This window comes from Salmo salar, chromosome ssa02, assembly GCF_905237065.1.
Source record: "Salmo salar chromosome ssa02, Ssal_v3.1, whole genome shotgun sequence".
Classification (NCBI taxonomy): Eukaryota; Metazoa; Chordata; class Actinopteri; order Salmoniformes; family Salmonidae; genus Salmo; species Salmo salar.
The window spans coordinates 11177632-11195222 of record NC_059443.1 but is presented as its reverse complement, the minus strand read 5'-3'; the positions used below and the strand labels follow the sequence as shown (position 1 = coordinate 11195222).

Genomic DNA, 17591 nt, shown 5'->3' with positions numbered 1-17591 from the left:
TTTCAAAGTCACATAGGGTGAGTGACAAACCATGTGAGAACAGGAAGTGATTTATTATGTATCCTATTATAGAGAAACCTTATAGTCAGTCTCTAGTATTACTAGCTATGCTAAATACAGAGAAACATCCTATTGACATTGCGCAAACAGCCCAGGCGGAGTGACAAGAAGCTTTGTGTGTTCAAGGAAGTACTTTCAAATCAAATGTTATTAGTTACATCAACAGTTTACAGCATGTGTAAAAGGTGCAGTGAAATGCTTGCATGCTAGCTCCCTCAACATTGCATTGTGCCATCAGGGGACTGTCACTTTGCCGTACCTGCTGGTTTAGAGTAGTGAGCAGGCTGTCGATCTGAGTCTCCAGAACTCTGCTGCCCATGTTCACAGAAGCATCCAGAACTTGACACAGGCTCTGCAGGGGAGGTGAAAACAACATGAGCTGATTAGTGAGCAGAGCACAATGTTGGGAAACTGACTAGACTAAAATACTGATACAAGACTGATGAATGACTGGGAGAGTATGACTCCATTAAAGAAGAAATGCAAGTCCCAATCAACATAAATAGCATAGGGCCAGACTGCACAGTATCCTGGTCTGAATCAGTATGTGCTTCAGTCAACTCCACAGCTAACTACCATGGTTATGCCAAGACAACCAGACGTCTTGGCGTGAGAACATGACAAGCATACCTCCCAGGGGGGCCCTACCTCCCAGGGGGGCCCTACCTCCCAGGGGGGCCCTACCTGTTTGACAGGACACTGGCAGGTCAGAAGAGTTAGCTAAACTATTACACACACAGAGATCTGGACCAGGCAAACTGCTGAACTCTCTGGGTGTCTCACATACAGCACTTTATTCCCTGTATAGAACACCAGCAGCGGTCATTAGAGGCCGACCTACCTTACTGATGACGTAATGCTCCGTGTTCTTCTTGTACAAGGAGAGGATTGTGGGAATGAGTTTGGGAAGCTGCTCCTCCAGTTTATCATGGGCCATCAGGTGACTCATGCATCCCACTGCTTCTGCCACTGTCAGTCGTAGCTACAGCCCCAGCCAGGGAGAGAGAGAGAGAAACACCACAGTTAGTCGTAGCTACAGCCCCAGCCAGGGAGAGAGCGAGAGAAACACCACAGTTAGTCGTAGCTACAGCCCCAGCCAGGGAGAGAGAGAGAGAAACACCACAGTTAGTCGTAGCTACAGCCCCAGCCAGGGAGAGAGAGAGAGAAACACCACAGTTAGTCATAGCTACAGCCCCAGCCAGAGAGACAGAGACACAGAGAGACAGAGACACAGAGAGACAGAGAGACAGAGACACCACAGTTAGTCGTAGCTACAGCCCCAGCCAGAGAGACAGAGACACAGAGACAGAGAGAGAGACAGACAGAGAGACAGACAGAGAGAGAGACAGACAGAGAGAGAGAGAGACAGACAGAGAGAGAGACAGACAGACAGACAGACAGAGAGAGAGACAGACAGAGAGACAGACAGAGAGAGAGACAGACAGAGAGAGAGACAGACAGAGAGAGAGACAGACAGAGAGAGAGACAGACAGAGAGAGAGACAGACAGAGAGAGAGACAGACAGAGAGAGAGACAGACAGAGAGAGAGACAGACAGAGAGAGAGACAGACAGACAGAGAGACAGACAGACAGAGAGAGACAGAGAGAGAGAGAGAGAGAGAAACACCACAGTTCGTCGTAGCTACAGCCCCAGCCAGAGAGAGAGAGAGAAACACCACAGTTAGTCGTAGCTACAGCCCCAGCCAGAGAGAGAGAGAGAAACACCACAGTTAGTCGTAGCTACAGCCCCAGCCAGAGAGAGAGAGAGAAACACCACAGTTAGTCGTAGCTACAGCCAAAGCCAGAGAGAGAGAGAGAGAGAGAGAGAGAAACACCACAGTTAGTCGTAGCTACAGCCCCAGCCAGGGAGAGAGAGAGAGAGAGAGAAACACCAAAGTTAGTCGTAGCTACAGCCCCAGCCAGGGAGAGAGAGAGAGAGAGAGAGAAACACCACAGTTAGTCGTAGCTACAGCCCCAGCCAGAGAGAGAGACAGAGACACAGAGAGACAGAGAGACAGAGAGAGAAACACCACAGTTAGTCGTAGCTACAGCCCCAGCCAGGGAGAGAGAGAGAAACACCACAGTTAGTTGTAGCTACAGCCCCAGCCAGGGGGGAGAGAGAGAGAGAGAGAGAGAGAGAAACACCACACTAGGACTGCGTCCCAAATGGCACCCTATTCTCTACAGTGTACTATTTTTGATCAGATACAGCAGAATCAGGTTTGACCAGAACCCTATGAACCCTAAGGGTCCTGGTCAGAAGTAGTGCACTCTATAGGGCAGGGGTGTCAAACTTTCCACGGAGGGCCTAGTGTTTTTGGTTTTTCCTCTCAAGACCTAGACAGCCAGGTAAGGAGTTGTTTACTAATTAGTGACCTTAAATCATCAATTAAGTACAAGGGAGGAGCGAAAACCAGCAGACACTCAGCCCTCCATGGAATTAGTTTGACACGTGATTTAAGGAATACAATGCCATTTGGGACACAGACAATCACTGGAAAAAGATTCAATCAACCGAGTCCACATCTAACTGAAGCAGAAATCTGTTTACCAATGCAGAGACGGGGAGTCATCTTACTTTTGGCATTCTCAAAAATAAAGAGAGCAGCAGTTATGCTGCAGTTGCTCTGTGGCTAATCATTTCATAACCAAAATGGAGGAATACAGAGTTTATGACCAGATTACAGATAAGGGAATATTTGTTTTCCCACAAGCCTAGACCAACCTGTACTGTGATTATGTCCTCTACTCAAAAACCACAAGAAAACCTTTCTGCATAACCTTGCTGAGTATTAACCAGGCAAATATGTCCGGGAAACTCTCCTAAAATGTCTTTATTCATCTAATATCAGTCATTGACCTGACTGTGGACCTCTCTCCTCCCTTCCCTATAAATACCAGCACACCGTCGAAGGGGTTGCGTTCATCAAGACATCCCTACAACAGAGGGACCGTTGAGACAGAAATGTAATTAGGAGAAATTGGTTTCCTGCTCCTCTTAATGTAATGTACCTTGGATTCCCTGCTCTGGAGCCAGCTGCAGTAGAGGATATCGTAGGCCGCGTAGATGTCGCTGGAGAACGTGTCCTTTCTCACCGTCGGGTCGGGAGCTTTGTCCAGGTTGGCTAGGTACTCCAGAATACTCTCACTGAAGTGGGACAGAGCTGGGAGATGGAAGGAAGGTCTAGAAACTGGGTCTGGTAATGCATGTTTAACCATGTACAATAATAATAATAATAATAATAATAAAATATAATGCTGCAGTATGTTGGATATAGTGCATCTAGTCCTACCGGAGGAGAACACCCACTTCATGTTGTCCTGCTTGGCCATGCCAAGCATAGGGAGCATGGTGCCCAAGATGGCATTGAGAAACGGCACCATACCATAAACTGTCAACAAAAGTAAGATTAGACGTTAGACTCTACCTCTATTACAATGCCAAGAGATATCTAAACAATTTGAAAACACTGAGGAGTCTTTGTAAAAAGACAAACAAATGCTTCTCAGAAGCTATGTGACAGGACATAAAGGACACATGTTAGCAGCCTAAGTATTTAGACTTTTAGGCAGCTCTATACAGTGCGCTTGCCATTGTGTCTGGTGTTTGCCTACCATTGGATTCAGAGAGGCTTGCTAATGTTTGGACCACAAAAAAATGAGGGAGGATCCCTGGCTGGAACTTGCTGAGGATTTCCTCCATGATGTCATTGATGTACTTGTTTCCCACAGCAACCAGAATATTGCTGGCTGCCTGTTGCCAATCAGGTACAACATCCTGTAAAAACATGAAAACTGAGCTGTTGAATCAAACCCTAGGCCGTACTTTTTGTATTACATGAAAACAAACAGATACTATTCATGTGTTCTGATTGATGCAATGGCCTCAATGTTAGAACAAAGTAGAACCACTGATAAATCAAGTACATTCTCAGAAGAATAACTAGATTACATGCAATATTAGGCTAAAAGCATCGAAATTGAATGACCAACTGTATTTCAGATGAGACCAAATAACAATCATCAGAAACAATCTAACCTTTGATCGGGTCATTTCATCGGAGGCCAAAGAAATTATGCTTTTGATTTTCGGGTAACTGATATCGTCTATCTTGGTCTTCACAATCAGCTCAATCGTCTGCAGTATGACAACTCTGTGCCCAATGACAAGCTGCAGGAAAATACATTTACATTGTAATTCACTTCAAAACACAGGCCTTAAGTCTACATGCATTAATGTCAACACAGTGGCCTGTATGAAAAGTCTCTCCCATACAGTATATTTCACCATCTCTTTTGTATTCATGTCATTGGAGCAGCACATGCAGAGTCCCAGTCAACAGAGAAGTGATGATAAGGTCTCCAGCTTCTGGAAGGATGTGTGTTATTTCTTCATGTTAGAACATATCACATCCTAATGCAATCTTTTATTATTGTTGTTGCACTGTCGAGAAGGAACCTGCAAGTAAGCATTTCATTGGACGATGTATACCATGCGTATCCCATGCAAATGACTAATAAAACTCAAAACCTTCTCTCTCCAGCATTGTGAGGAAATCTGCAGCACAGAGCAGCATTGGTGCTGTCTGAAATTACCCTTGCATCAGAGGGCTATGGTCACACATAGTACAGTAGCCGCCTTCTCATATCCAAGAACCCTTTCACTGTCACACTTCCACTTCCCATGTTCTGAGAGTGAAAGTTACATCAAGGATGGTGACAGGACAGATAAATGGCTGAAATTAAGAGAACGACACAGAACTAGAAATCTATGCTGTTATTCAAGTACAATGGAAACATATGACTGCTACAGTAGGTTTTAAACATCAGGCTTGTATTACAATTTTCTTGGTTCTTGGTAGTAAGAAGATTATATTAATTTAACATGGAGCAATGTTTACGTAGGCCAGTATTGAGCACCACCTACCTCAACACAAATACAAACACAGATAGACTACAAACATGGACCACATACACTGTCCCACATCAAGTTCAGCATGAATTGCTAATGAGACTGGGGACTTTCTATTATAGTGTTCCAGTCTCTGCTCCACACAGTAGCTAATCAACAGTAAGTGGCAGTAGTAGTGGTGGTGTCTGACCTTGGGGTGCTTGACCAGGTAGTCCTGGCACATGGACAGGACCTTGTTAGGCTGCTGCTTCCCCAGGGTCAGTATGGACTTCCTGACCTGCTCCCTGACCACTGGGTCCTTGTCATTGGCTGAATCCAGCAGGGCCAGGGTCACCTCTGACGGGGAGAGAAGACAGCAGGGTTGACATGGAGGAGTGAGAGAATACAGAATAGACATGGAGGAGTGAGACACAAATGAGAGACCTGGGGTCTATTCATACCACCAAACAGCATGCAAGGGAAAGCCAATATCAAAAGAGGTAATGGCATAAGGACACGATTATGAATAGAGGTCACTCACGCTCCACATCTGACTCCTCCATAGTGCCTGTCTGAAGGCTGGGACTGGAGATATTTAGGATTTCATTTGGTGGTCAGAGAGGGTTAAAACGTGTTCATCTGGTCTCACCACACTGCAAAGAGAGAAAACATGCATGTTTGACATGTCAAAGAATGTAGTATATGGTAATAGTCGGACGAATGGAGAGAACACCAACACAATGTGATTGTTATTCATGTGCTTAAAACAGTGCAATCTCCATTATATTCTCACTGGCGATGATGTGCAGTAACATCATGACTAGCTCAGTTGCATCACTTTATGTGGCAACTTTAAGACTAGCGCAAATAGCCACATGACATGTCCTATGCTGGATACAAACAGAGTTGCAACAGACCGTTACAGTGCATGACAAAGTAAATCAACTGTTAACTAGCTGTCAAATCATAACGAGCCTGAACCTGAAAACAGTCAGAGAAGTGCAGCACTTCCTTGTCAGACCAAGACTTGTTTTTCTTGGTTGGGATATTACTGTAGCTAAGTTAGCCATTCCACATGTTCTGCGCTGCTAAGTGGTTAATAGTATGGTTGTTGTCAATATGCTATAATTTCATTTGAATAAATGAAGTGTCATCGACCTACATTGTCTATTGCTACAGGTGACAACAAGCTAGCTCTGTTTCGGCATGAGACAGAAGGGCACGCTCTGTAACAGAGCTAGCTAGCGGTCACCTGTAGTAATAGACAATGTGGGTCGATGACATTTCACGTATTAAATTCTAGTATATTGACAACATCCATACTGTTAACCTTATACCAGCGGCGAACATGTGGAATGATGAGCGTCGTTAAATTCAGCAAAGTAGGCTCCCCACCTTTCGAACAGCCCGTCTGACAGGCTAGCTTGATGTTAAGTAGCTAGCAAGCTAGCTAACGTTACACACAAATGCAAGGATGGATCTCCTCACGCGCAGTAATCCAGGGAAGATGCGATGTATATTGTCCGATACTTGGCTGACTAACTGTCTTTCACTGTGGTATTGTATTTTTCCTCAATATAAAGCGAGAGACTTGTTAGCATGCAGTAGCTAGATTAGCTGTATGCCAGTGCAACGCATAGCACGCAGGTAAACACCCCTAATCATGTGCTTCGAGTCAGTGTGGGCGTGACTTTGACAGGAGTTCAGTTGATTCAATGATTTTGATGCATGTGATAGATCACTGACTGGATATCACGAGGTACGTGAAATATCACTTTTCTGGAACTTTTGCAACTTTATAGCCATAGGAAAGTAATGTGTTTTTGTGTCATGCATCATGACTTGAAATACTCTGACAATGTGGACTGGATACATCACAATATCTATGTTTTTATATTGAATTTCTATTTTCTCTCCAACAATTACAGCAATATTAGCCATATTACTGCGAGCATGCGCTGACCAACCAGCAAGTGTCTTCACTGACGTTTTCAACCTCTCGATATCCGAGTCTGTAATACCAACATGTTTTAAGCAGACCACCATAGTGCCTGTGCCCAAGAACACTAAGGTAACCTGCCTAAATGACTACCGACCCGTAGCACTCACATCTGTAGCCATGAAGTGCTTTGAAAGACACAATCATCCCAGAAACCCTAGACCCACTCCAATTTGCATACCGCACCAACAGATCCACAGATGATGCCTATTGCACTCCACACTGCCCTTTCCCACCTGGACAAAAGGAACACCTATGTGAGAATGCTGTACATTGACTACAGCTCAGCGTTCAACACCATAGTGCCCTCAAAGCTCATCAATAAGCTAAGGACCCTGGGACTAAACACCTCCCTCTGCAACTGGATCCTGGACTTCCTGACGGGCCGCCCCCATGTGGTAAGGGTAGGTACAACACATCCGCCACGCTGATCCTCAGCACAGGGGCCCCTCAGGGGTGTGTTCTCAGCCCCCTCCTGTACTCCCTGTTCACTCATGACTGCACGGCCAGGCATGACTCCAACACCATCATTAAATTTGCCGATGATACAACAGTCGTAGGCCTGATCACCGACAACAACGAGACAGCCTATAGGGAGGAGGTCAGAGACCTGGCCGTGTGGTGCAGGACAACAACCTCTCCCTCAACGTGATCAAGACAAAGGAGATTGTGGACTACAGGAAAAAGAGGACCGAGCATGCCCCCATTCTCTTCGACAGGGCTGCAGTGGAGCAGGTTGAGAGCTTCAAGTTTCTTGGTGTCCACATCACCATTTACATTTACGTCATTTAGCAGACGCTCTTATCCAGAGCGACTTACAAATTGGTGCATTCACCTTATGATATCCAGTGGAACAACACCAACAAACTAACATGGTCCAAGCACACCATGACAGTCGTGAAGCGGGCACAACAAAACCTATTCCCCCTCAGGAGACTGAAAAGATTTGGCATGGGTCCTCAGATCCTCAAAAGGTTCTACAGCTGCACCATCGAGAGCATCCTGACTGGTTGCATCACTGCCTGGTATGGCAACTGCTCGTCCTCTGATCGCAAGTCACTACAGAGGGTAGTGCGAACGGCCCAGTACACCACTTCCAAGCTTCCTGCCATCCAGGACCTCTATATCAGGCGGTGTCAGAGGAAGGCCCTAAAAATTGTCAAAGACTCCAGCCACCCTAGTCATAGACTGTTCTCTCTGCTACCACACGGCAAGCTGTACCAGAGCGCCAAGTCTAGGTCCAAGAGGATTCTAAACAGCTTATACCCCCAAGCCATAAGATTCCTGAACATCTAGTCAAATGGCTACCCAGACTATTCACATTGCCCCCCTCCCCTCTCCACACCACTGACACTCCTTGTTGTCATCTATGCATTGTCACTTTAATTAACTCTACCTACATGTACATACTACCTCAACTAACCGGTGACCCCACACATTGACTCTGTACCAGCACCCCCCTGTATATATTGTTATTGTTTACTGCTCCTCTTTAGTTACTTGTTACTTTTACCTGTGTTTTTTGAAACGGCACTGTTGGTTAGGGGCTCGTAAGTAAGCATTTCACTAAGGTCTACACCTGTGACTAATAAAAATGTATTTGATTTAATTACACAGGAGGTTGGTGTCACAAGAACGGGCTCGTGGTAATGGCTGGTAATGGCTACATCAAATCCTTGGTTTCCATTTAGTTCCAGCCATTGTTATGAGCCGTCCTCCCCTCAACAGCCTGCTGTACTATCTTGGCTATTTGACATCTCTTGCTGAAGGTAATAACATTAACAACAAGCGACTGGGACTTGGACAAAACCTAGAAAACTGCACTAGGGGGAGCCAGTCAGTTGGAATAGGGTCCTATATTTACCTACTTCCAGTGCACTCCAGGGAGAGGCCTAGGCATGTACTGTACCATTACCATCCCCTGCAAAAACACCAGCACAACCTGACAAATGTTTTCAATAACCTCTTAGTGATGACAACATCAGCACCACTCTTCAAATTAAAAAGATCATGGCATGGTTGCACCAAGAGAAGAGAGGGGGGAAAAAACATGGTTTATGGTCAAGGAAATCTGGATCCAAGGTAGGCCAATAAATAGTCAAGGCATAGCCTAACGACATTCTGTGGAACTCATAATGAAACTGCCCTTCTTTCTTGAAGCCTTTGGAAATTGGAGAGGCAGATCAATCTAGGGCTTCATTATGAGTGTAGTGAATCATGTTTGCCTCTGTTAAAGGTGCAATGCCATATCTATCAAGATAAAATCTAGCTATACTCATGGTAAATAAACACAACTTACTTCCTCTCTTTCTCAACTATTAGGGATCCGTCCTCAATGGCACCCTATTCCCTTTATCCCCCCTATACCCCATAGGGCTCTGGTCAAAAGTAGTGCACTATATAGGGGGTAGGATGCCATTTGGGATGCTCAGTCAAGATAAAGACATGAGTCACATTGTTTTGCGCATGGTGAATGTATAAACACAACTTACTTTCTCTCTTTCTCAACTATTAGTGCTATTAAAAGTCAAACAGGACGCATCTGATATTACATCCCATGAGTTTTTCTATTCAATGTGGCACAAGTCTATCATAATAATTAATCAGCATGAACTAAACCCAACCCAACAATTTACTGGGGGCAACTCAAGGTGTCATTCAAAAGAATGCACCCCTCTCCCCAAAGTTATTAATATTTCACATGACCCTCCCCTTGTACTGTAAAATAAATTGAACACCCTCCCCCCTCATAACATTTACTTAAAATAATGTTTATGACCACAAATAACAATAACTGTAGCGACTCTGTGGGGTTGTGTAGTTTCACGCAGGGATACGGGCCAGAAGGTTTAGGGTTCGCCGACCACCACAGATGAGCTCACTCTCCCTGCCTATTTCATTACACTACGATCAGAGCCGGCAGCAGACAATGATCAGCTAGGGGGAAATTAGATTTTCAACATTTTGATGCCATATTCAAAATTATATAAAATAAATGCAATGAACTTTCCACAAAACAGGTTTCTGTGCCAATGCACCACACAACCAATAAACAAAGCATACCATCTTCGGGCACTTCAATATCATGGTTTGCATTTTCAACACCACAATAAATGGACTATTCATACTGTAGATATGTCAATCTCTACGAATCAGAGAATACATCCCCCCTACCTTGTAGACTTACTCAGTATCGAAGGCTTGGCTTCACAATCTACGAATGTCATTCAACTTTTTGCTGTTTTGAAACAGATGTCTCTTTCCATTCATCAATTGGCTGCTGCACAGTTTGGATTGATTTATTGATTGATTTTATTTCTCAGGTAAAAAAACAGTAGGCATCGAGTCTTCTTGGGTCTGACGCTACAAGCTTGGCACACCTGTATTTGGGGAGTTTCTCCCATTGTTCTCTGCAGATCCTCTCATGCTCTGTCAGGTTGGATGGGGAGCATTGCTGCACAGCTATTTTCTGGTCTCTCCAGAGATGTTCGATCAGGTTCAAGACCGGACTCTGGCTGGGCCACTCAAGGACATTCAGAGACTTGTCCCGAAGCCACGCCTGCATTGTCTTGGCTGTGTGCTTAGGGTCGTTGTCCTGTTGGAAGGTGAACCTTCGCCCCAGTCTGAGATCCTGAGCTCTCTGGAGCAGGTTATCATCAAGGATCTCTCTGTACTTTGCTCCGTTCATCTTTGCCTCGATTCTGATTAGTCTCCCAGTCCCTGCTGCTGAAAAACATCCCCACAGCATGATGCTGCCACCACCATGCGCTTCACCATAGGGATGATGCCAGGTTTCATCCAGACGTGACGCTTGGTTTTATCAGACCATCAATCTTGGTTTCATCACACCAGAGAATCTTGTTTCTCATGGTCTGAGAGTCATTAGGTGCCTTTTGGCAAACTCCAAGCGGGCTGTCATGTGTCTTTTACTGAGGAGTGGCTTCCGTCTGGCCGCTCTACCATAAAGGCCTGATTGGTGGAGTGTTGGTGGAGTGCTGCAGAGATGTTTGTCCTCCTATAAAGTTCTCCCATCTCCACAAAGGAACTCTAGAGCTCTGTCAGAGTGACCTTCAGGTTCTTGGTCAACTCCCTGACCAAGGCCTTTCTCCCCCAATTGCTCAGTTTGGCCGGGCGGCCAGATCTAGGAAGAGTCTTGGTGGTTCCAAACATCTTCCATTTAAGAATGATGGAGGCCACTGTGTTGTTGGGGACCTTCAATGCTGCAGAAATGTTTTGGTACCCTTCCCCAGATCTGTTTCTCAACACAATCCTGTCTCGGAGCTCTACGGACAATTCCTTCGACCTCATGGCTTGGTTTTTGCTCTGACATGCACTATCAACTGTGGGACCTTATATAGACAGATGTGTGCCTTTCTAAATCATGTCCAATCAATTGATTGGACAGGTGGACTCCAAGTTGTAGAAACATCTCAAGGAGGATCAATGGAAACCGGATGCACCTGAGCTCAATTTCGAGTTTCAGAGCAAAGGGTCTGAATACTTATGTAAATAAGGTATTTCTGTTTTCGCTACGTCATTATGGGGTATTGTGTGTAGATTACTGAGGATGTTTTAAAATGTAATCCATTTTAGAATAAAGCTGTAACGTAACAAAATGTGGAAAAAGTCAACGGCTCTGAATATTTTTCGATGGCACTGTAACTCTGGTAGGCTTGAAACAGTCTTCCTCACCTCAAGTTCAACTGTCGGAATCAGTTGGAGTGACGGGGCGCACTGCCTTCATATCGTAGACCTGCAGGCGCTAAAGCTTAGTACAGCCACACCATAACCAACCTTCACAACTGTTTCTAAACTTTATTAGGGTAATATCAAAGTAAGTCAAGCCATTGTTAACAGGGAAAATACGAGCAGAAGAGCAAATGTAAACCCTGGAAAACCACACTACCCTCCCCTGTGCCCCCCAAAAACGACACAACTCTCGCCTGTGCCCCCCAAAAACTACACAACCCTCCCCTGTGCCCCCCAAAAACTACACAACACTCCCCTGTGCCCCCCAAAAACTACACAACCCTCCCCTGTGCCCCCCATAAACTACACAACCCTCCCCTGTGCCCCCCATAAACTACACAACCCTCCCCTGTGCCCCCCAAAAACTACACAACCCTCCCCTGTGCCCCCAAAAACTACACAACCCTCCCCTGTGCCCCCCATAAACTACACAACCCTCCCCTGTGCCCCCCATAAACTACACAACCCTCCCCTGTGCCCCCCATAAACTACACAACCCTCCCCTGTGCCCCCATAAACTACACAACCCTCCCCTGTGCCCCCCATAAACTACACAACCCTCCCCTGTGCCCCCATAAACTACACAACCCTCCCCTGTGCCCCCCCAAAAACTACACAACCCTCCCCTGTGCCCCCCAAAAACTACACCACCCTCTCCAAGGCAAAGAAAAAACATTGACAGCCCTCCCCTATTTTGGACCACCCCTCCTCCCAGTCAATTTGGCATGAAAGTTTTTTGTCTGATGTTTGTAGTAAAATATTCTGGTGTGTTTGAATGCTGTCTAATGAGCTAGTTTAGGACATAGAGTTGTAGTATCTGTGCGGATAGAGGCTTTGTTTGTCATTTGTATGGGAATTTATTTATTTTATTTTTTATAAACCACAAATAATTGTTTTCTGAAACGGTGCAGCTGTGGTAACAGGCCCAGACAGTATTTCTTGATATTTAAACTTCATTACACATATTGTATATTGAAATGAGGCACTTGTTAAATGAATGTGTCAAATCCAAGTCCCACTCCAAATTCACAGGAAATATTTGTCTGGGACTGGTAGTACGTGCGTGTGTGTGTGTGTGTGTGTGTGTGTGTGTGTGTGTGTGTGTGTGTGTGTGTGTGTGTGTGTGTGTGTGTGTGTGTGTGTGTGTGTGTGTGTGTGTGTGTGTGTGTGTGTGTGTGTGTGTGTGCGCGCGCGTGTGACTGCCAGGGGCATTGAGCTGTCACTCTAAGCAACCTAAGCAAACATATAAATAGCCATGATTTGGTAGGTGCAGAGTGAATACGGATATTTAAAGAGTGATGGACATGAATCAGATATGAAGTAAAATGTCAAAGCAATACTTTGACATTTTATTTCTACATTTTCCAATACCACATTGCTTACATAAAGGTTTACATTTGCCAGCTAGTTAAATAATATCCTACATTCAAACATTTGCTATAGCTTAAAATCAGTATAAACAATGAGGGTGAGAGGCCCATTAGGAAACCAGCCATGGCTAAAGCTCAATAACTCTCCGTTAAATATCGCTGCATCTGTTGATTTGGGGAGCCGACTGTTTATAAAACTCTGCATTTTCACGGCTCCAAGTCCGCTAGCTCCCCGAGCCAAAATGAATGGTCTCTCCTGGCTGCCCAGTCTATCCTCCTGAGTTTTAACACAGTCCATAATGAAAAGTTTAAGGAGACAGATGAGACGGAACGGAGGTTTAGACTTTTATTAAACAACATTAAACAAATTACAGGCCAACAGGCATATCAACCCTGTGACCAATTTTAATTAGGAATGCAAAGCATTGAGACAATATGGACCTGTCCATAGTCCATATGGGGACTGAGACAATATTGTCCTGTCCATAGTCCATATGGGGACTGAGACAATATGGTCCTGTCCATAGTCCATATGGGGACTGAGACAATATGGTCCTGTCCATAGTCCATATGGGGACTGAGACAATATGGTCCTGTCCATAGTCCATATGGGGACTGAGACAATATGGTCCTGTCCATAGTCCATATGGGGACTGAGACAATATGGTCCTGTCCATTGTCCATATGGGGACTGAGACAATATGGCCCTGTCCATAGTCCATATGGGGACTGAGACAATATGGTCCTGTCCATAGTCCATATGGGGACTGAGACAATATGGTCCTGTCCATAGTCCATATGGGGACTGAGACAATATGGTCCTGTCCATAGTCCATATGGGGACTGAGACAATTTGGTCCTGTCCATAGTCCATATGGGGACTGAGACAATATGGCCCTGTCCATATGGGGACTGAGACAATATGGCCCTGTCCATAGTCCATATGGGGACTGAGACAATTTGGTCCTGTCCATAGTCCATATGGGGACTGAGACAATTTGGACCTGTCCATAGTCCATATGGGGACTGAGACAATATGGTCCTGTCCATAGTCCATATGGGGACTGAGACAATATGGTCCTGTCCATATGGGGACTGAGACAATTTGGACCTGTCCATAGTCCATATGGGGACTGAGACAATTTTGACCTGTCCATAGTCCATATGGGGACTGAGACAATTTTGACCTGTCCATAGTCCATATGGGGACTGAGACAATTTGGTCCTGTCCATATGGGGACTACATTGACAACCATGAAAGTAAATCACTGTGATCCCTGGTTGCCATGGAGGTTCAGCCCGTTGAATAGTTATAGGTTGTAGAAATGCTTAGTAAAATAAACACAACTCTGTCCCTCATTCTCAACAAACTAACGCCTCTGAAGGAAAACCAATCACCTGATGAAATAAGGGCCTAGTTTGAGGGTTGTTGAATGTATTTTCCCCACTACTGAACATTTACCTTGGCTTGACAGTTGTGGGAGAAAGTTAATTCACTCTGAGGGGAAAAAATTGCTTTTTCAGTTATTCAGGTATTTCTAAACTGTAACAGGTATAGTCAAATTTTGCACAACTATGACAAACCAAACTGTAAAAGTGTTGTTTTATGAAACAACAATCTATACTTCAAACATATTGTTAACATATCAGTGAGACATTGTCACCTACTGTATTTCACCCTAAAAACAGAGTTACCAGGTACACTCTTGGTAAAAAAAAAGAAGGTGTTATATAGAGCCTATAAGGGTTTTTCTGCTGTCCCCATAGGAGAACCCTTTGAAGAACCCTTTTTGGTTCCAGGTAGAACCTTTCTGAGTTCCATGTAGAACCGTTTCCACAGAGGGTTCTACATGGAACCCAAAAGAGTTTTACGTTGAACCAAAAAGGGTTCTCCTATGGGGCCCCTTTTCTCCTTCAAAGTGTACAGTGAAGGGCTCTCAGGGTGTTTTGCACTGTGTCAAACCAGAGTCTATATATATGGCTCTGGGTCAAACTAGTGGAAATCATTTAAAACCACCTAAGCTATATGTACCAGTTAAACAAATCTTTATGCCCCTCAGGCAAGTACCTCACCCTCTTCGTTAATATTTTCATATTCAATAAAATGAGGGTGTTTAAAACGCAATAATACAAAGGTTAGGCACAGGCCAAAGCCCTTAAGTCCGGGTCCACCCCTACATGGCTTAGACTGGGGTAGTGTCCCAAATGGCACCCTATTCCCTATATAGTGCACTAGTTTTGGCCCGCGCTCTGTTCTAACGTAGTGCACTATATAGGGTAAAGGGTGCCATTTGTGACGTAACCAGTGGAATATACACTGTTTATTCAGCTGAAGTCATGGAGCAGAGCAGCTCACAGCCCACAGCACCCCAACACCCTCTCCTTCCATCCAGCCCACAGCACCCCAACACCCTCTACCCCCATACGGCCCACAGCACCTCAACACCCTCTCCCTCCATCCAGCCCACAGCACCCCAACACCCTCTCCTTCCATCCAGCCCACAGCACCCCAACACCCTCTCCCTCCATCCAGCCCACAGAGACTGATTGTATCATCTGTAAGAATCTGAAAGGATCTCGTAGGTGAGGTGAACTTGAGTTCTCTCTCTCTCTCTCTGTGTGTGTGTGTGTGTGTGTGTGTGTGTGTGTGTGTGTGTGTGTGTGTGTGTGTAAATTTCACTTCCTCAGCGAGTGACCACTGTTTACTTTGGATCTATCCAAATCTGTTGAGCTCCTCCTAAATCTTACTTGCCTAAATATTGCTTCTTGGCTGCAGGTTTGGTGCTCACAAACAGATTTACTCACATCAATAATTATGCAGCCTAATATGAGGATATAAAAACATTCTTACTTTAAGGAAATGGAACCAGAAGAGAAGGAATTGACAGATCTCCATTGAATAATTTTGGTAAAGTACTATACTATTGTTTTATTTTGGTAAAGTATGATACAATAGGGGGGAATGGCTCTATTTTTTTATTTTGGTAACTTTTTTTCCATCTCCCAAAGGTAATCAGTCCTGGTACTGGGAAGGCAGAGGCTATGTACCAAAATAGTGCAATATGGAATAGGGTGCCATATGGGACGCACTCCTTTGTACCCCAGTATCTCTACTTGCACATTCATCTTCTGCACATCTATCACTCCAGTGTTTAATTGCTAAATTGTAATTACTTCACCACTACGGCCTATTTATTGCTTTACCTCCCTAATCTTACCTCATTTGCACACACTGTATATAGATTTTTTCTATTGTGTTATTGACTGAACGTTTGTTTATTCCATGTGAAACTCTGTATTGTTGTTTGTGTCGCACTGCTTTGCTTTATCTTGGCCAGGTCACAGTTGTAAATGAGAACTTGTTCTCAACTGGCCTACCTGGTTAAATAAAAGTGAAATAAAAATTAAATAAATAAAATTCAGTTGCAACCCATTTTGCCTCAGAACAGCCTCAATTCGACGGGGCATGGACTCTACAAGGTTCCATGTTCGCCCATGTTGACTCCAATGTTTCCCACAGTTGTGTCAAGTTGGCTGGATGTCCTCTGGGTGGTGGACCATTCTTAATACACACAGGAAACTTTTGAGCATGAAAAACCCAGGACCGTTGAAGTTCTTGATACACACAAACTGGTGCACCTGGCACCTACTACCATACCCTGTCCAGAGGCACTTCAATATTTTGTCTTGTCCATTCACGCTCTGAATGGCGCACATACACAATCCATATCTCAATTGTCTCAAAGCTTAAAAATCTTTCTTTAACCTGTCTCCTCCCCTTCATCTACACTGACTGAAGTCATTTTAATGGGTGACATCAATAAGGAATCATAGCTTTCACCTGGATTCACCTGGTCAGTCTACGTCATGGAAGGAGCAAGTGGTCTTAATGTTTTGTAGACTCAGTGTGGCGGCTATTGTTGTAGCATGTCCATGTCCACCCCCTCTGTAGGTCATCTATAACACACTGTTCACACAGGGACATAACCGAGTAGAAGCAGTATCACTGTAATGAGTTGCCTCCCAAATGGCTCTCTATTCCGTATAGTGCACTACTACACTACCTTCCATCCTGGGTGACCCATAGTCAACTCTTTCTTTTGTCTTGTTAAATCACTGTGAAGCAGCTATTGAGCATTCTAAACACACATTATGACTCATTTGAATGTTTTCAATCATTTATTATGTTGACTATAGGCTGCCATTTTATTTAGCTCTGGTCAGGGCCAGAACTACTGTTGTAGTATGTAGTTTGAAGACAGTGAACAGTGGTAAAGCTCTAGAACGACTCAGCACAGGTGGTAAGATAATTAACCTTAAAACGAACCGTCAAAACCTGTGAACCTGAAAGCCATCTCTAGAATTTCAGGTGGCAGGAGCAGGACTTAATGAATGGGGAGAAATAAATGACACGCAACGTCCAAATGGATCACAGCTTGAAGTAAACTTCAACAATTCTCCTGCTCCAAAATCCCATTGAGGGTTTGTAGTAGTAGTATTACTCTGTTTTACTTTGATTTCA

At 44.5% G+C, this 17591-nt stretch overlaps 1 protein-coding gene across 2 annotated transcripts in view; it reads right to left on the bottom strand.

Annotated features, from left to right (window-relative positions):
* LOC106605968 (maestro heat-like repeat-containing protein family member 1) overlaps positions 1 to 6638 on the bottom strand; it is a gene marked incomplete at its 3' end in the record, with an annotated part of 28268 nt that extends 21630 nt beyond the window's left edge. For both annotated transcript variants that reach the window (XM_045697554.1, XM_045697559.1), the window contains 9 exon segments: positions 320 to 412; positions 902 to 1042; positions 3073 to 3224; positions 3354 to 3452; positions 3676 to 3838; positions 4100 to 4231; positions 5163 to 5308; positions 5493 to 5604; positions 6347 to 6638. In XM_045697554.1, the coding sequence (XP_045553510.1) occupies positions 320 to 412; positions 902 to 1042; positions 3073 to 3224; positions 3354 to 3452; positions 3676 to 3838; positions 4100 to 4231; positions 5163 to 5308; positions 5493 to 5514 (948 nt within the window).
* Between the last annotated feature and the right edge of the window lie 10953 nt (positions 6639 to 17591).